Source organism: Bos javanicus, chromosome 5, assembly GCF_032452875.1.
Source record: "Bos javanicus breed banteng chromosome 5, ARS-OSU_banteng_1.0, whole genome shotgun sequence".
In the NCBI taxonomy this organism is placed as follows: Eukaryota; Metazoa; Chordata; class Mammalia; order Artiodactyla; family Bovidae; genus Bos; species Bos javanicus.
The window spans coordinates 99517272-99538029 of NC_083872.1; the positions used below are offsets into that span (position 1 = coordinate 99517272).

At 37.5% G+C, this 20758-nt stretch overlaps 1 protein-coding gene across 2 annotated transcripts in view; it reads left to right on the forward strand.

Annotated features, from left to right (window-relative positions):
* LOC133248106 (C-type lectin domain family 7 member A-like) overlaps positions 1–19790 on the forward strand; it is a 55385-nt gene extending 35595 nt beyond the window's left edge. For both annotated transcript variants that reach the window (XM_061417859.1, XM_061417860.1), the window contains 6 exons: positions 2176–2289; positions 9496–9591; positions 11259–11408; positions 13059–13198; positions 14052–14158; positions 19104–19790. In XM_061417859.1, the coding sequence (XP_061273843.1) occupies positions 2176–2289; positions 9496–9591; positions 11259–11408; positions 13059–13198; positions 14052–14158; positions 19104–19248 (752 nt within the window). In that variant the 3' untranslated portion in view covers positions 19249–19790. The remainder of the gene's footprint in view (positions 1–2175; positions 2290–9495; positions 9592–11258; positions 11409–13058; positions 13199–14051; positions 14159–19103) is intronic.
* Positions 19791–20758: the final 968 nt, after the last annotated feature.

Genomic DNA, 20758 nt, shown 5'->3' on the forward strand with positions numbered 1-20758 from the left:
GAAAACTATGAGTGTTAACGGGAAAGGAAAGGGGGGATATCCTTTTTTGTCTTATCTCAGATGTAGGATTTTCTAGCTTCACAAAATAAATGGTGGATTGTGTCTCACTCTGACTCCATGCTACTTTTGTGTTTTTATTGTTTATAAGAGTTTATGTAATATTAGGATAATCTGTTCTTCTAACTTTTAGGACTTGCTTTTAAAATAGTATGAAGCTATTGCTTTCTTTGTGAGAATATTTTAGACTCATTTTCACTAATGGTTATGGACAGGTATGAGATTCAAAATATTCACAACTAGCATGGTACAAGCTCAACCAACCTGAAAATACAGCAGTCTGTAAATATCTGTTGTATCCTAGTATCTGTTAAACACAAAGAATTTTTCTTCAGGAATAAGTTTTGGTAAATTAAATATTTCATTGAATTTGCTCATTTCATCTAAATTTTCAAATAAATTGTAATGCTTCAGCACTCTGTTTCCTTCTTTCCTGAATTATTTCTTACCATTTTCTACCAAATTATAATTTTAAAAAACATTTAATTATTACCCACCTTTCCGTCACACTGCCCCTCCCCCCACGTTGGTAATATTAGTTCCATAAGAATAGGGATTTTTGTCTTTTTTTTTACCTGCTTTATTCCTGATGCTTGGAATAGTAGCTGGGCCACATTGTGTGCTCATAAATATTTGCTTAAATGAATAAGGTTTTTATTATCTTTGAATTCTCTTCTATTTTTGGTCTTTTTTCCTTCCATTCATTATATGATTAATTTCTACCTTCTTTCTTTTTATCCATATAGTCAGGAATTTCATTAATCTTTTAAAAGAACCAGTTTTGAATGTGTAGATCCTGTTTTAAACTTTCTATTTAATGAATTTTGCTTATCATTTATTTTCTTTTTTTCTCCTAGTTTCTTAAATTGAACTCATTTACATATACCCTTTATTAACATATACCCTTTATTTTTAAATGCAAATATTTTAATCTTAATTTACCATGTATTTTTCCACTTGGAAACAGATATACGCCCATTTTAGAAAAAACTTACTCTCAATTCCAATATCTGAGGTAAATAACCTTTGTTACTTTGGCATATTTTTCTTTTGCACATTTTTTCCCTTTGCTTGATTAAAAATAGTTCTGTATACAATCTAGAGGGTGGATTTTTTTTTTTTTAACTTAAAATGTGATCTCAATACAAATTTCTGCAGTATTAACTTTGGACTAGTGTAGAGCTTCTACACTGTATGTATAGTGATATTGTGACTAGAGATCTATACACATAATATAGTCATTTAAAAGTGTCCTTCAATGATGTAACTAAATACATAAATATTTCAAGTTATTTTTAAACGAATGTCATGGTTTCGGGGTCCTTTTACACTTAAAAATTTCAAAGAACTTAACTAAGTACACATTACAACACTAGAATATTTCCTTTCTTGATGTGGTCAATTGGAGAAATGCCCTGGACTTTGGAGAATGAAACAAGAGGACAGTAAAAAATTAAAAGCAAAACCAAAAACAATTAGTTGTGTTTTATTTAAAAGTAAAGGTTAAGTGCTTACTGAGATGTGGAACTGCTGATTATATCTTTTTGGAGCAGTACAATGATATCCCTCTTGACTAGGTCTCAGACATTTTCTGGGCAAAACATAGTTACAGTCATCTTGGAATTCTCATTATACCCCTTTACTCCTCCTCTATTTAATAGAAACTTACTACAGGCAAGATCCTCAGCACATTATACATATTAACCCATTAAGTTCTCATAACTAATCAATGAATTAGAGCCTGTCATTATCTTCATTTAAAAAAAGAAAAAAGACAGAAAGAATTTAAATAACTTGCCTAAGTCACATAAATAAGTGATAGAACCAGGGTTAAACCTGGAAATCTTGGTTCTGGAACTTATGCTCTAAAATGCATGCTGAGTCTCTTTGTATCTTGACCAGAGATGTTGCCAGATTCTAAAATCTGGGTAAGCAAACCTGAGAGTGGGTGGGGCTGTGGGGGTCAATCTGTGCTCCTGATGGTCTGGGGAACAATGTGTCTTCCTTATACCAACACATCTCACCCTGGTCTCTGTATTTTTTCCTCTGGGATAATGATTATTTCTGCAATTGTCTCAATATGCTAATTAATGCTGAGGACATTTTTATTCTATGAAGCAACACAGAATAACAGGTTAAAAAGGCCTCACAGGAATGCAGAATTTCATTCTCAGCCTCAGATCCAAACAACTCAACAAATACAAGGAATTCCTGAACATGACAGAAAGAAAGGTATGTGCAAGATTTTAAATTTCCATCATGCTCTGAATGTTAGACCATTGAGAATTTTTCATGATCTTTTAGGAAACCATAGAGAACACCAGAATTATTATTGCAGCTAAATTTTAATGTGTCTTCTACTAGAGAAAAATGCTCTTTAATCCTATTTATTCAAACTACGCAGTGTAGAAGTAATTATCTGGATCACCTCATTGGAGATTTTGAGGGCACTGTGGAAGAGAGAATGGCTTATTTCTTGCAGAAAGCTCAGGGTTTTTCTGACTTCCAGGAATCCAACAGATAAGTATTCTAGACTAAACTTGAGAACATTTCTCTTAGAAAAATACCTATTTTCCTTTAAAATAGTACCTCACTTCAAGTTATCATCATAAGAAGTTGGGGGCAAAGCTCAATGCATTTTGTAGTCAGAACTGGGTTTTAACATATTCCATCAATAATTAACAATGTAACTGTCAACTTAAAAAATGCACAATATGAGAGTTTCAAGTTAAGTTTTATTTGAGGCAAAATGAGGACAGTAGCCGAGGAGAGAGCACCTCAGATAACTCTGAGAAATTTCTCCAAAGAGACAGGAGGAAGGTCAGTATATATATGATTTTTGTGAAGGGAGAGTATGTGCAATCAGGCACATATTTTCCCAGAAGGTTTCTGCTAATCTCATAAAGATTTTGCTGGTCATGAGGAACAGTCATCACTATGAAGGATTTTAGTGCTTTTCTAGATAGGAGGAGACAGAAGAATTGGGCTTATAAAATCAGCTTCTAAAAATATCTATCTGAAGACCTGTTTTGCCAGATCTCCCTCCCCACCCCCAGCCACCCCAGAGCACAGAGTGCCTCATTTCTGCTCTCCACCCTGAACTCCTTTCAGGGAGTGTTGGAAGTCAGCAGCTGCAGCTGTACCAAATTTAATCCTTATAGAGTTAGATGCCAACAAGTGCCAATTTGTAGCTGATCTAACAGTAGGCCAGTTACCTAATTACCAGTATCTACACCTCGGTTTCCTCATCTGTAAAGTAAGAATGGTAACAGTCTTAGAGTGATTGTTGGGACTAAATGAGATTATAAAAACCATTCAGTTCAGTTCAGTTCAGTTCAGTCACTCAGTTGTGTCCGACTCTTTGCGACCCCATAAATCGCAGCACACCAGGCCTCCCTGTCCATCATCAACTACCGGAGTTTACTCAAACTCACGTCCATCGAGTCAGTGATGCCATCCAACCATCTCATCCTCCGTCCTCCCCTTCTCCTCCTGCCCCCAATCCCTCCCAGCATCAGAGTCTTTTCCAGTGAGTCAACTCTTCACATGAGGTGGCCAAAGTACTGGAGTTTCAGCTTTAGCATCAGTCCTTCCAATGAACACCCAGGACTGATCTCCTTTAGAATGGACTGGTTGGATCTCCTTGCAGTCCAAGGGACTCTCAAGAGTCTTCTCCAACACCACAATTCAAAAGCATCAATTCTTTGGCATTCAGCTTTCTTCACAGTCCAACTCTCATATCCATACATGACCACTGGAAAAACCATAGCCTTGACTAGACGGATCTTTGTTGGCAAAGTAATGTCTCTGCTTTTTAATATGCTATCTAGGTTACCACATGATAACCTTTCAATTTTTGAGAGTTACTATTAATTAAATATGCAATTATATGTAAAGAATACTCCAAATAATACTTTCTTCCCCAAACTACACATTTTTCTTGAGGTATGGAAAAGAATAAATTTCTACCAGGACAATTTCCACACAGTCAATTTCTCAATTTGTCCCTGAGTGATTCACTCAACTAATTAAAAATATTTTTCAGTAGTATGTGTCTACTTTGAGTTACTGTGCTAAAGGGAGACCAGTCAGAGGACTTCTGTGATAGTTCAGACTGGATGTGACTGTGACTTGCCTGAGCAAAATGAAAGCAGGACATAAGATCAGGGTGCCTTCAACTTCCTACCTGCTTCTTTCTTCAGAGGGCTTTCTAGGACCTAGAGTGTGCTTTCCATTTCTTTCCTTCTCCATTGCCATAGTCTGGAATTTCTCCTTTAGCCTGTTTTTCTTAAGACTTTTTTTTTAAGTGTACCATTTTAAAAAAGTTTTTTATTGAATTTGTTACAATATTTTTTCTGTTTTATGTTTTGTTTTTTTGGCTGTGAAGCATGTGGGATCTTAGTTCACTGACTAGGAATCAAACCTGCAGCTCCTGCATTGGAAGGCAAAGTCTTAAACACTGGACCACCAGGGAGTCCTTCCCTTAGCCTCTTTTCTTTTTAAATTAATTTATTTTTTATTGCAGGATAATTGCTTTACAGAATTTTGTTGTTTTCTGTCAAACATCAACATGAATCAGCCATAGGTATACATATATTCCCTCCCTTTTGAACCTCCCTCCCTTTTCCCTCCCCATCCCACCCCTCTAGGTTGATACAGAGCACCTGTTTGAGTTTCCTGAGCCATACAGCAAATTCCCATTGGCTATCTATTTTATATATGGTAGTGTAAGTTTCCATGTTATTCTTTCCATACATCTCACCTTCTCCTCCCCTCTCTCCCCCTCTCTCCGTGTGCATAAGTCTATTCTCTATGTCTGTATCTCCACTGTTGCCCTTTAAATAAATTCTTCAGTACCATTTTTCTAGATTCCATATATATGTGTTAGAATATGGTATTTTTCTTTCTCTTTCTGACTCACTTCAGTATGTATAATAGGTTCTAGGCTCATCCACCTCCTTAGAACTGTCTCAAATGCATTCCTTTTTATGGCTGAGTAATATTCCATTGCTATGACCAGTGTATTCTCTTCACAGAACTCTATTAGCCTTTGCCCTGCTTTATTCTGTATTCCAAGGCCAAATTTGCCTGTTACTCCCGGTGTTTCTTGACTTCCTACTTTTGCATTCCAGTCCCCTATAATTAAAAGGACACTTTTTTTGGGGGGAGGGGGGTGTTAGTTCTAGAAGGTCTTATAGGTCTTCATAGAACTGTTCAACTTCAGCTTCTTCAGAGTCCCTGGTTGAGGCATAGACTTGGATTACCGTGACATTGAATGGTTTGCCTTGGAAACAAACAGAGATCATTCTGTCGTTTTGGAGATTGCATACAAGTACAGCGTTTCGGACTCTTCGTTGACTCTGATGGCTACTCCATTTCTTCTGAGGGATTTCTGCATGCAGTAGGAATATATATGGTCATAGGAAGATATAATGGTCATCTGAGTTAAATTCACCCATTCCCGTCCATCTTAGTTCCCTGATTCCTAGAATGTCGATGTTCACTCTTGTCATCTCCTGTTTGACCACTTTCAATTTGCCTTGATTCATGGAGCTAACATTCCAGGTTCCTATGCAATATTGCTCTTTACAGCATCGAACCTTGCTTCTATCACCAGTCACATCCACAACTGGGGGTTGTTTTGCTTCGGTTCCATCCCTTCATTCTTTCTGGAGTTATTTCTCTGCTGATCTCCAACAGCATATTAGGCAACTACAAACCTGGGGAGTTCATCTTTCAGTGCCCTATCTTTTTTGCCTTTTCCTACTGTTCATGGGGTTCTCAAGGCAAGAACACTGAAGTGGTTTGCCATTCCCTTCTCCAGTGGACCACAACTGTCAGACCTCTCCACCATGACCTGTCCATCTTGGGTGGCCCCACATGGCATGGCTTATTTTCATTGAGTTAGACAGGGCTGTGGTCCATGTGATCATATTGGCCTGTTGTCTGTGATTGTGGTTTCAGTCTGTCTGCCCTCTGATGCCCTATCTCAGTGCCTGCCATCTTACTTGGGTTTCTCTTACCTTGGACGTGGGGTCTCTCTTCATGGCTGCTCCAGCAAAGCACAGCCACTGCTCCTTACCTCTGGTGTGGGGTAGCTCCTCTTGGCCACCACCCCTGGCCTTGGGCCTGGGGTAACCCATCATTGCCAACATCCATTGGATCATTGAAAAAGCAAGAGAGTTCCAGAAAAATATCTATTTCTGCTTTATTGACTATGCCAAAGCTTTTGACTGTGTGGATCACAATAAACTGTGGAAAATTCTGAAAGAGATGGGAATACCAGACCACCTGATCTGCCTCTTGAGAAACCTATATGCAGGTCAGGAAGCAACAGTTAGAACTGGACATGGAACAACAGACTAGTTCCAAATAGGAAAAGGAGTACGTCAAGGCTGTATATTGTCACTCTGCTTATTTAACTTATATGCAGAGTATATCATGAGAAATGCTGAGCTGGAGGAAGCACAAGCTGGAAACAAGATTGCCGAGAGAAATATCAATAACCTCAGATATTCAGGTGATGCTACAGAGGAGAGTGAAAAAGTTGGCTTAAAGTTCAACATTCAGAAAACTCAGATCATGGCCTCTGGTCCTATCACTTCATGGCAAATAGATGGGGAAGCAGTGGAAACAGTGGCTGATTTTATTTTTCTGGGCTCCAAAATCACTGCAGATGGTGATTGCAGCCATAAAATTAAAAGACGCTTACTCCATGGAAGGAAAGTTATGACCAAACTAGACAACATTTAAAAAGCAGAGACATTACTTTGTCAACAAAGGTCCATCTAGTCAAGGCTATGGTTTTTCCAGTGGTCATGTATGGATGTGAGAGTTGGACTCTAAAGAAAGCTGAGTGCAGAAGAATTGATGTTTTTGAACTGTGGTGTTGGAGAAGACTCTTGAGAGGCCCTTGGACTGTAAGGAGATCCAACCAGTTCATCTTAAAGGAGGTCTGTCCTGGGTATTCATTGGAAGGACTGATGTTGAAGCTGAAACTCCAATACTTTGGCCACCTGATGCGAAGAGCTAACTCATTGGAAAAGACCCTGATGCTGGAAAAGATTGAGGGCATGAGGAGAAGAGGACGACAGAGGATGAGATGGTTGGATGGAATCACCAACTCAATGGACATAGGTTTAGGTGGGCTCTGGGAGTTGGTGATGGACAGGAGGCTTGGCGTGCTGTGGCTCATCGGGTCGCAGAGAGTTGGACGTGACTGAGTGACTGAACTGAGTTGAACTGAATATTCCATTGTGTATATTTACCACAACTTCTTTGTCCATTCATCTGTCCATGGTCATCTAGGGAGCTTCCTTGTCCTAACTACTGTAAATAGTGCTGCAATGAACATGTGTCTCTTTTAATTTTGGTTTCCTCAGGGTGTATGCCTAGGAGTGGGATTGCTGGGTCTTATGGTGGTTTCATTCCTAGTTTATTAATGAATTTCCATACAGTCTTCCATAGTGGCTTTATCAATTTACATTCCCATCGACAGCGCAAGAGTGTTCCCTTTTCTCCACACCCTCTTCAGCACTTACTGTTTGTAGACTTTTGGATGAGGGCCATTCTGACTGGTGTGAGGTGATATCTCATTGTAGTTTTGATTTGCATTTCTCTAATAATGAGCAATGTTGAGCATCTTTTCATGTGTTTGTTAGCCATCTGTATGTCTTCTTTGGAGAAATGTCTGTTTAGGTGTTTTTTTCCCACTTTTTGATTGGGTTGTTTGTTATTCTGGTATTGAGTTGTATGAGCTAATTGTATATTTTGGAAATCAATCCTTTGTCAGTTATTTCATTTTCTATTATTTTCTCCCATTCTGAGGGTTTTCTTTTCACCTTGCTTATAGTTTCCTTTGCTGTGTAAAAGCTTTTACGTTTAATCAGATCCCTCTTGTTTCCTTTTGTTTTTATTTTTGTTACTCTAGGTGGATCATAGAGGATCTTGCTTTGATTTATGTCATCAAGTGTTCTGCTTATGTTTTCCTCTAAGAGTTTTATAGTTTCTGGTCTTACATTTAGGTCTTTAATCCATTTTGAGTTTATCTTTGTGTAGGGTGTTAGGAAGTGTTCTAATTTCATTCTTTTGCTTGTAGCTGTCCAGTTTTCCCAGCACCATTTACTGAAAAGGCTGTCTTTGCCCCATTGCATATTCTTTCCTCCTTTGTCAAAAATAAGGTACCCATAGGTGCATGGGTTTATTTCTGAGTTTTCCGTCTTGTTCCATTGGTTTATATTTCTGTGTTTGTGCCATTATCATACTGTCTTGATGACTGTAGCTTTGTAGTATAACCTGAAGTCAGGAAGCTTGATTCCTCCAGCTCCATTCTTCTTTCTCAAGACTGCTTTGGCTATTTGGGGTCTTTTGTGTTTCCATATGAACTGTGAAATTTTTTGTTTTAGTTCTGTGAAAAGTGCCATTGGTAATTTGATAGGGATTGCATTGAATCTGTAGATTGCATTTGGTAGTATGGTAATTTTCACAATATTGATTCTTCCTACCCAGAAATATGGAATATCTCTCCATGTATTTATGTCATCTTTGATTTCTTTCATCAGTGCCTTATAATTTTCTGTGTACAGTTCTTTCATCTCCTTAGGTAAGTTTATTCCTAGATATTTAATTCTTTTTGTTGAAATGGTGAATGAGATTGACTCTTTAACTGCTCTTTCTGATTTTTCATTGTTAGTATATAGAAATGCAAGTGATTTCTTCCCTTAGTCTTTCAGTTGAATCTTAACTAGGTCTTAATTGACTATAGTAATTAGTATTTCTTAGCTCTATGTTTATTTACTCAGAGACACTCTCTTACTATATCCCTCCTCTGAATATCAACTAGGAAGGGTTCCAGTAGTCATCTAAATTTTAAAAACAATATTTTTGTTATTGGTGTTTTTCTTTTCTATCTTAGAAGTAATAAGATTTACAAGGAAATAGGAAGTGGCAACCTACTCCAGTATTCTTGTCTGGAATATCCCATGGACAGAGGAGCCTGGAGGACTACAGTTCATGGGGTTACAAAGACATGACTGAATGCACATGCACAGCTCCAAATAAGGGAAATACCATGCATATTGTAAGCAAGATAAGAAATAACAGATTGGTGATTTTAAAAAAGTAAATGTTACTTGGAAAGAAAAGAAAAAATTACATCCCTTCCCCTCATTGCCTTTGCATCACCAAATAATGTTTAAATTGGGAGCACCAATGATTTAAAAACAGAGGCAAATACTTCTAATAGATGGTAAGTTTTTTTTTTTTTTCCTTAATAAGTGAAATGATACTCCTGTGAACTGAATGGGTTACAATAGCTACTTCGTGACAGTGCTAATTCATTCTTAACCTGTATGCTTTTGTGAGACAAAAGCTCAGAGAATATTACCTTGATTGTAGCCTTGTGGCACTTTATCTTCAGTTTACACATTCTTTTGACAGTGTTCCAAGCAGCATCTTCTGGACGTATTATAGCAGTAATACTAGGAATTATATGTGTCATCCTTTTGGGAATATCAGCATTTTTTGCTACTAAGTGTAAGTATTCTACAGAAACTTCATTCTTTTTTTTTTATTTATGTTTTTATTGGAGGATAATTGCTTTACAGAATTTTGTTGTTTTCTGTCAAACCTCAACATGAATCAGCCATAGGTATAATACATATATCTCCTCCCTTTTGAACCTCCCTCCTGTCTCCCTCCCCAATAAAGCAAATTCCCATTGGCTATCTATTTTACATATGGTAATGTAAGTTTCCATGTTACTCTTTCCACACATCTCACCCCCCACTCCCCTCTCCCCATGTCCACAAGTCTATTCTCTATGTCTGTTTCTCCACTGCTGTTCTGTAAGTAAATTCTTCAGTACCATTTTTCTAGATTCTGTATAGGTGTGTTACAATATGTTAATATGATATTTATCTCTCTCTTTCTGACTTACTTCACTCTGTGTAATAAGTTCTAGGTTCGGCCACCTCAGGACTGACTCAACTCCATTCCTTTTTATGGCTGAGTAATATTCCATTGTGTATACGTACCATAACTCCTTTATCCATTCATCTATCAATGGACATCTAGTTTTCTTCCATGTTCTAGCTATTGTAAACAGTGCTGCAATGAACAATGGGATACATGTGCGTTTTTCAATTTTGGTTTCCTCAGGGTATATGCTTAGAAGTGGGATTGCTGGGTCATATGGTGGTTTTATTCCTTTTTTTTTTTTTTTAAAGGAATCTCCATACCATCTTCCATAGTGTTTGTATCAGTTTACATTCCCACCAACAATGCAAGAGGGTTCCCTTTCCTCCACATCTTCTCTAGCATTTATTGTTCATAAACGTTTTGATGGCAGCCATTCTGACCAGTGTGAGGTGATATTCCATTGTGGGTTTGATTTGCATTTCGCTAATAATGAGTGATGTTGAACATCTTTTCATGTGTTTGTTAGCCATCTGTATGTCTTCTTTGGAGAAATGTCTGTTCAGGTTTTTTTTTTCCACTTTTTTATTGGGTTGAGAAACTTCATTCTTTATGTTAAATTTTATCTAAACATTTTGTCTTTTCCTAAAAGGAGAGTTAAGGGGGGGATGATTTGGGAAAATGGCATTGAAACATGTATAATATCATATAAGAAATGAATTGCCAGTCCAGGTTCGATGCAGGATACAGGAAGCTTGGGGCTGGTGCAGTGGGATGACCCAGAGTGATGGTATGGGGAGGGAGGTGGGAGGGGGGTTCAGGATTGGGAACACGTGTACACCCGTGGTGGATTCATGTTGATGTATGGCAAAACCAAAACAATATTTTAAAGTAATTAGCCTCTAATTAAAATGAATAAATTTAAATTAAAAATAAAAGGAAAATAGAGAGATTTGAAGCCAGAAAGCCTGGGTTCTAACTTTTCAACAAACTAATTGTATGTCTGTTCTTTATTAAATAAGAATAATAAAAGAGAAATACAAAAAAAAAAAAAAAAGAATGAACTATGTTGACATTTGAAGATTTCACTCTCTCATACAGTTTCTAGAATGTGAGAAACAAAATTGAAATTATGGGAGAAGATTTAAATTTTTTTTCTGATTTATAATATTATATATATATGTTTTCTTCATTTTGCAAATGAAAAGTTTAGTGTAAAAAGTTTATATTTTACCTGTTAAACTAACTGTCTAACTAACTAACTGTCTTCTGCTGATGATTTTCAGATTTTCAAAATTATTTTAATTATCAGAACATGTTGGATAGTGACCCGCAGGAATATGATCAGAACATGTTGGATAATGACACGCAGGAATATGAGAAAGCCAGGACTCCTATGAAAAATAAATGCTTTTCAAAGGATTGGTTAAACTCAGGTATGTAGTAACATACAAGCACTCATAATTAAAAATTGGTATAATGACTTATTGCCAGGCAATCTCCATTTTATTATTAAACTCATGATCTACAAAAGTGAAGTATGGTAGAGATATTTTTTATTCAAGAAGATACAATTTCTTTCCACATGGTTTGCCTGCATCTTTGAACTGTAGATAATCAAAATTTAGTAGTTTCTGTTTATTGGTCTGTCAGTTAACTGACTTTGCAAATAAGAAATGAAATAACTTTTGAGTTTCTTTAAGAGTCATATCAATCAGCAAAGGAAATCTTTCAGTGCATTCAATTTAGTATGGATAAGATATAGTATAATTGCTTAGTAGTTTCCTACTTCTTTATAAGACAATATTTTCCACTGATCCCTTGTGAAATGGTACTGTCTTATGTCACTTCCCAGGTGGCTCAGTAGTGAAGAATCCACCTGCGAATGCAGGAGATGTGGGTTCGATTGTTGGGTTGGAAAGATCTGGAGAAGGAAATGGTCACCCAGTCCAGTATTCTTGCCTGGGAAATCCCATGGACAGAGGAGCCTGGCAGGCTCCTTGGGGTTGCATGGGGTTGCAAAAACAGTCGGGTAAGGCTTAAGGGACCAAATAGCAACAACTCTCCTGTGTATCACTTTGCTAACTCAAGTCCCTTGAAACATATCCCAACTCCTGACTTGGTCATATGGGTAAAATTTACCTTGCAAGCAATCCCATCCTATCTCTCAAAGTCATGGAGAACCTGAAAATTCAGAGAGCTTCCCTGAAGTTTCTCCAGGTCAACAGTCAATTCAATAAGACTCTTATCTATATCCATCTACTAGTTTTGATAAGCACTCTGGTGGGACTTTAACTCTCTGTGTGTTTTGCTTACCACTAGCAACTAGTTGCTTAAAATATTCTTGCTAGAATATAATTTAGTTACTTTGGTTTTGTCTTCTATGAAAATACTTTAAAGATGCTTTTTTAGTAACTTTATTTTTTGTTCTTACATTTTTCAGATGGTAAAATTTGATGGGTAGGAGAAAGGAGAAATGGATTATTTTCTTTCTTTAAACTAATAATTGCTGTTGTTGTGGTTTAGTTGCTAACTTGTGTCCAACTGTTTGTAACCTCATGGAGTGTAGCCCACTAGGTTCCTCTGTCCATGGGATTTCCCAGGCAAGAATACTGGAGTGGGTTGCCATTTCCTCATCCAGGGGAATCTTCTTGACCCAGGGATCGAACCCGTGTCTCTTTTGTCTCCACATTGGCATGCTAATTCTTTACCATCGACCCACCAAGGAAACCCAAACTAATAGTCACCATACTTTGATGAAGCTAGAGAGTTCCTGGAGGAAAGCATTGTTAGTATTGATATAAAAATTAAATATCAAAAGCAATACAGTTTTTGTGCTCTTAAATATTTCCTACTCTTACATTCATGTCCTGGTGCCCATGGCATCTTGGAGAAAACTTTGCAGAAAAAGAAAAGTACTCTTTCCCTCTGAACGACAGATACGTTATTTTGCATTTTGAGTTAGCAGTGATGTCCTCAGAGCTCATGGAAAGTAGTAAGTCCTGTAGAGCTGGGAAGGATGTCTGGAGCAAAACTTTCCAGGAAGAGAATTAGACTAACTTAAAAACTTTTTTTTTTTTTTTAAGAAAAGTACAGGAACAAATGGTCTTGCTGTGAAGAGAAATGCTACTATTTTTCTGACATAGATAAAACCTTCGAAGAGAGTCGGAAATTCTGCACCAACCAGGGCTCTCATCTGCTGAAGATAGAAGATGAAGATGAACAGGTAATGAGTTCTGAAGTTGTAAATTTTTCCCATTTTTTTATATGCAAGGAGAAAATTGCTAAAAATTTTTAAAGAACATCTGAAACTCATGTGTTTGTTAAATGACAATAACTTGTCTTTTCAAGTCAAATAGAAAACTTCGTAGTGAATAAAAAGAATCCCTTGTTGGTGGGAATTACAGTGTCTCAATTTTAGTTTTGTCTCAGAAAAACATTAAGCTCTGGTAATGATGCTCTACATCTGCTCTAGGAAGGAAACTGAGGTTTCTGAACAAAAAGGCATCTCTCATGAAACCATTATGGGAGTTGCCCTTTTTTCATGTTTCTCTGTTTTGAAGTCCTTTAATAATAATGGATCTTTTAATATGTTGATACTTTTGGCACATATTGGAGTGGGTAGCCCTTCCCTTCTCCAGGGGATCTTCCCAACCCAGGGATCAAACCCGTGTCTCTTGTGTTTCCTTCCACCAGGGAAGCAGAAGAAATGATTAGACAGTAATAAATAGTCCTAATTGAAAATGTAAAAAAAAGATTTTGGTAAAAATCATAATTGTTTGTCTTCACATTATTTTCTTTTTATTTTGTATGGGGGTATATAGCCAATTAACACACAATGTTGTGGCAGTTTCAGGTGAACAGCAAAGGGACTCAGCCATATATATACATGTATCCACTCTCCCCCAAACTTCTCTCTCATTCAGGCTGCCACATAACATTGAGCAGAGTTCCATGCTCTAGGTCCTTCTTGGTTATCCATTTTAAATATGGCAGTGTGCGTTCACATTATTTTCATTTTTTATTGTTAAAAAAAAAAGACTAGGGATTAAATTACATGTAGGGTTCTTCCTTCACAGAACTTTGTTCAGTCTTTGGTGTCTTATTTTTATTGGATTGGATTATCTCGAAAAGGAAGTGTCAGCCCCTGGATGTGGGAAGATGGTTCTTTGATACAATATAAACTGTAAGTATCCAAAACACTTGAAAGCTTCAGTTTACTTGTTAACTATGGAAATGAATTGCACAGATAAGTTTCATTAAGCAAGATTTTCTGACCTCAAGAGCAATTCTAATTTTAATTTTGTAAAATATCCTTGGCATTACAAAAAACACTGCTGACTTCCATGTTTCTATACTTGTATTCATGCAGTTTCCTCAACCAGTAATACTTTCAGTTAAAATTTGTTTTCTCTTTGAAGTCATTCTTGGTCTCCTGCTTTGAAATTCATTCCCCTTTTATGCTCCTAATTAGCATTTCCTTTTCTTTACCATCTCACATCCAATCTAAAATATTCTGTCTCTGACCTTTTGTTAATCCACAGCACACAACACATAATACTCGATGGTTGCTTCAGTTCAGTTCAGTTACTCAGTCCTGTCCGACTCTTTGTGACCCCATGAATCGCAGCACGCCAGGCCTCCCTGTCCATCACCAACTCCTGGAGTTCACTCAGACTCATGTCCATCGAGTCAGTGATGCCATCCAGCCATCTCATCCTCTGTTGTCCCCTTTTTCTCGTGCCCCCAAACCCTCCCAGCATCAGAGTCTTTTCCAATGAGTCAATTCTTCACATGAGGTGACCAAAGTACTGGAGTTTCAGCTTTAGCATCATTCCTTCCAAAGAACACCCAGGACTGATCTCCTTTAGAATGGACTGGTTAGATCTCCTTGCAGACCAAGGGACTCTTAAGAGTCTTCTCCAACACCACAGTTCAAAAGCATCAATTCTTCGGCACTCAGCCTTCTTCACAGTCCAACTCTCACATCCATACATGACCATTGGAAAAACCATAGCCTTGACTAGACGGACCTTTGTTGGCAAAGTAATGTCTCTGCTTTTCAATATGCTATCTAGGTTAGTCATAACTTTTCTTCCAAGGAGTAAGCATCTTTGAATTTCATGGCTGCAGTCACCATCTGCAGTGATTTTGGAACCTCAAAAAATAAAGTCTGACACTGTTTCCCCATCTATTTCCCATGAAGTGATGGGACCAGATGCCATGATCTTTGTTTTCTGAATGTTGAGCTTTAAGCCAACTTTTTCACTCTCCTCTTTCACCTTCATCAAGAGGCTTTCTAGTTCCCCTTGACTTTCTGGCATAAGGGTGGTGTCATCTGCATATCTGCTGCTACTGCTGCTAAGTTGCTTCAGTCGTGTCTGACTCTGTGCGACCCCATAGACGGTAACCCACCCATCCCTGGGATTCTCCAGGCAAGAACACTGGAGTGGGTTGCCATTTCCTTCTCCAATGCATGAAAGTGAAAAGTGAAAGTGAAGTCGCTCAGTCATGTCCGACTCTTTGGGACCCCATGGACTGCAGCCTACCAGGCTCCTCTGTCCATGGGATTTTCTAGGCAAGAGTACTGGAGTGGGGTGCTGTCGCCTTCTCCCTGCATATCTGAGGTTATTGATATTTCTCCCAGCAATCTTGATTCCAGTTTGTGCTTCTTCCAGCCCAGCGTTTCTCATGATGTACTCTGCATAGAAGTTAAATAAACAGGGTGACAATATACAGCCTTGATGTACTCCTTTTCCTATTTGGAACCAGTCTGTTGTTCCATGTCCAGTTCTAACTGTTGCTTCCTGACCTGCATACAGATTTCTCAAGAGGCAGGTCAGGTGGTCTGGTATTCCCATTTCTTTCAGGATTTTCCACAGTTTATTGTGATCCATACAGTCAAAGGCTTTGGCATAGTCAATAAAGCAGAAATAGATGTTTTTCTGGAACTCTCTTGCTTTTTCCATGATCCAGTGGATGTTGGCAATTTGATCTCTGGTTCCTCTGCCTTTTCTAAAACCAGCTTGGCCATCTGGAAGTTCATGGTTCACATATTGCTGAAGCCTGGCTTGGAGAATTTTGAGCATTACTTTACTAGCATGTGAGATGAGTGCAATTGTGCGGTAGTTTGAGCATTTTTTGGCATTACCTTTCTTTGGGATTGGAATGGAAACTGACCTTTTCCAGTCTTGTGGCCACTGCTGAGTTGTCCAAATTTGCTGGCGTATTGAGTGCAGCACTTTCACAGCATCATCTTTTAGGATTTGAAATAGCTCAACTGGAATTCCATCACCTCCACTAGCCATCCAAGATGGGCAGGTTATGGTGGATGGTTGCTTAACAACTTAAAAATTATCAATATGGATATTAATGAATTTTATAGACATAAATAGAGGGTAGCTGGAAATGTAGGGTTTCAGTGACTAGTTGCTGTTGTTGTTGTTTTAGTAGCTAGGTTGTTGTGACTCTGAGATCCTATAGCTGACACTGTAGCCCTCCAGGCTCCTCTGTCTGTGGGATTTCCCAGGCAAGAATACTGGAGTGACTTGCCATTTCCCCCTCCAAGGGATCTACCCAATCCACATATCAAACCAGTGTCTCCTGCATTGGCAGGCAGATTGTTTATTGCTTAACCACCAGGGAAGCCCTCAATGACTAGTTCCATGGTCTAAATCAAATATCTTCACTGTTTATCTAGATTTCGTCACTGTCTAGCAAAGCCCATTTCATATTACAAATAATACACCATTAAGAAACAATCTGAAAATGAATTGGGTTGGACTCAGTGTGCTATATTTTTCCCCATTTTTCATGATGTAATTTTCTATGATAATTTTTAAGATTATATACATGCCGCCCCGACAGATACTATTAATAAATAAACTAAAAAAGTCTTAACAACTACAAGTGGCAGAGATGGGCTGAGAACTAGGTCACCTACTTCTGAATTTGGTCCTTTTTACACTACACTAGTATTTAGAGTGCCTTTTATTTGCTGTAATAAAGATTTGTTCCAAATTTGCAGTTAATCACATGAGATGCACTCTTTTATATTTCTGCACATTTGCACATACTATATCCTTTATCTGGATTATCTGTAGTTCCACTCTTCATCTGGTTAAATCCTAATCATTAATTTATTTTATTTTTAGTTGCTTGGTAGCTCAGTCAGTAAGGAATCTGCCTGCAATGCAGGAGACCAGGGTTTGATCCCCAGGTCAGGAAGATGCCCTGGAGAAGGAAATAGCAACCCACTCCAGTATTCTTGCCTGGAAAATCCTATGGACACAGGAGCCTGGTGGGCTACAGTTCATGGGGTCGGAAGAGTTGGACATGACTCATCGACTAAACCACCACCACCATAGTTGCTTTACGATGTGCTGTTAGTTTCTAATGTACAAAGAAGTCAATCAGCAACATATATACATAAATCTCACATAAACACAAATTCTCTCCTTTTTGGATTTCTTTTCCATTTAGGTCACCATAGAGCATTGAGTAGGGTTCCCTGTGCTATACAAAAGGTTCTTATTAGTTACATATTTTATACATAGTAGGAATAGTGTATATATGTCAGTCCCAACCTCCCCATTCATCCCACCCAGCCCCCTTTCCCCTTTGGTGTCCATATGTTCGTTCTCTACGTCTGTGTCTCTATTTCTACTTTGTAAATAAGATCATCTTTACCAATTTTTCAGATTCCATATATGTGTGTTCAGTTCAGTTCAGTTCAGTCACTCAGTTGTGTCCGACTCTTTGTGACCCCATGAATCACAGCACGCCAGGCCTCTCTGTCCATCACCAATTCCCGGAGTTCACTCAAACTCACGTCCATCCAGTCAGTGATGCCATCCAGCCATCTCACCCTCTGTTATCCCCTTCTCCTCCTGCACCCAATCCCTTTCAGCATCAGAGTCTTTTCCAATGAGTCAACTCTTCACAGGAGGTGGCCAAAGTACTGGAGTTTCTGCTTTAGCATCATTCCCTCCAAAGAAATCTCAGGGCTGATCTCCTTCAGAATGGACTGGTTGGATCTCCTTGCAGTCCAAGGGACTCTCAAGAGTCTTCTCCAACACCACAGTTCAAAAGCATCAATTCTTCAGTGCTTAGCTTTCTTCACAGTCCAACTCTCACATCCATGCATGACCACAGGAAAAACCATAGCCTTGACTAGATGAACCTTTGTTGGCAAAGTAATGTCTCTGCTTTTCAACATGCTATCTAGGTTGGTCATAACTTTTCTTCCAAGGAGTAAGCATCTTTGAATTTCATGGCTGCAGTCACCATCTGTAGTGATTTTGGAGCCCCCCAAAATAAAGTCTGACACAGTTTCCACTGTTTCCCCATCTATTTCCCATGAAGTGATGGGACCAGATGCCATGATCTTCATTTTCTGAATGTTGAGTTTTAAGCCAACTTTTTCACTCTCCTCTTTCACCTTCATGTACAATATATATACGTGTTGTTTTTCTTTCTGACTTTCTTCATTCTGTATGACAGTCTCTAGGTCTATTCATGTCTCTGCAAATGACCTGATTTCATTCTTTTTTATAGCTGAGTAATATTCTATGGAATATATGTACTGTATCTTGTTTATACATTTCTCTGTTGATGTACATTTAGGTTATTTCCACATCCTGCCTACTGTAAATAATGCTGCAATGAACATTGGGTGCATGCATCTTTTTGAATTATGTTTTTTTTGGGGTCACTAATTTATGAGATAAGTATATCAGTTATTTATTTGTGCGTGCATTGATTTAATCATTCATAAAGTATGCATCACATTCTATGCAGGGATTCAGTCAGCTAAAATCTTCCCACATCAAAACTGTGTTTCTTGGCAAACTCTTTCCCCCTTGTCTGAGTTAGAAGCCACTCTTCTGTGCCAAATAAATGCATCTTTCCCTCTCTTTGTGTAAACTCCTTGAGGACAGAAATAGATTTACTCTGTATCTACATTCCAGAATCTTGGTAATATGATAATATTTTAGAAATGTTTGTTAAGTGAATAAATAGAGAGATAACTAAACATATAACTCCCTTCTTGTCTATAGTAGTATATCTACTGGAAATATGATTTATGTCTGAATATTAGACTCAATTTTTATTTTTCCCCTCTTTAACAGAAATCTGTTGAATTCAAAAATAAACAACAACTGTGCATATGTCACAGCAACCAAAGTAGCTGCCACAGTGTGCACCAGGCAGTTTTTCTTTATTTGTGAGAAGAATTATGCTAGTGTTGATCTCAAACTATCAGAAGATAAATGAAGTAGTCGACATTCTGGTGCATCCGTCTGTTACCTGCAAGATGCAAGTAAATGTTGTGTTCCTGACACTGGTCTGTTTGTTAATTGCATATGTAAGATAACTTGTAAATTTGATATAGATGCTTTAAATGTTGGAGATTCATTTGCATGGGGAGGGGGGTTGACAAGCACCTTCTTTGACTTGATTTCAAGTGGAATTAATTTTGATGGAAAGATGAAGATTTAACTCAGAAACTATTAGTAATATTCTTTTCCCCTCTATTTTGGCTGAATTTTCCTGCAACATATGGTATCCCTCATATATATTGTGAAGAAATAGGCCGTACACTGAGCTATTTTTTAACTGATGTTCAGGAAATCAAGATGAAACATGATATGACTATGTACATCCATTTTTATTTTTCTGAGAAGTATATTTGTACTTTCAGAGAGGATGAGTTATTTCTGCACTTCCACTTTATCACTTTTAAAATTGAAGATTTTTACAATTAATGTAAGAATTCATAGTTGAAAAATAAAAAATATATATATATAAAAATAGAAGCACGTTGAATAAAAACTGATTCCATAATCCTTTCTCCTGATTTTTTGCCTTTCCAGTTACACTGTTAACATTTGGATTCTATCTTTCCAGACAGTTTGGCTAACGTTTTGCTGTAGATACTGTTGCATGAAACTTTATTACATATACATCTCCGTGAATGTATTTGAATATTCTATAAAGTAGAAATAGAGAAGAAAAACTTCCATGTCAAATAGTATGCATCTTATAAATCCTTAAGTATAGATACTTTCTGCAAAAGCTTTTAATTAGTAGCCACATATACAATACATGTATACATTTCTTCAAACCCTTACTAATATATTACATTATCAATTTTTAATAGGCACAAATGTTCTTTTATTGTTTTAACTAATACTTCCACATTATCTGTGAGACAGAGCACCTGTTCTGTTACTTATTTGTCAATTATTCCATGCGTGGCTATTTTATTTTCTTTATTCATTGATTTTCTATTTGTTTGTCTTCCTCCTTTTCTTTACTGATTATAGAAAGTAATTATAGATTACTGATTATAGAAAGTACTGATTATGTCTTTTTGTATTTTCACTTGGTATATTTTCATTACCTTTCAACTTAGTTTTTCATGATTTTTATCTTATGTATAATATATAAGACAATATTTTTCTTTTTTATTATTTTATTTTATTTTTTCTTTTTTATTAATTTAGTTAATTAATTTATTTTACTTTACAATATTGTATTGGTTCTGCCATACATTCACTTGAATCTGCCATGAATGTACATGTGTTCCCCATCCTGAACCCCCCTCCCACCTCCCTCCCCATCCCATCCCTCTGGGTCATCCCAGTGCACCAGCCCTGAGCACCCTGTATCATGCATCAAACCTGGACTGGTGATTTGTTTCACATATGATATTTTACATGTTTCAATGCCATTCTCCCATATCATCCTGCCCTCACCCTCTCCCAGAGTCCAAAAGACTGTT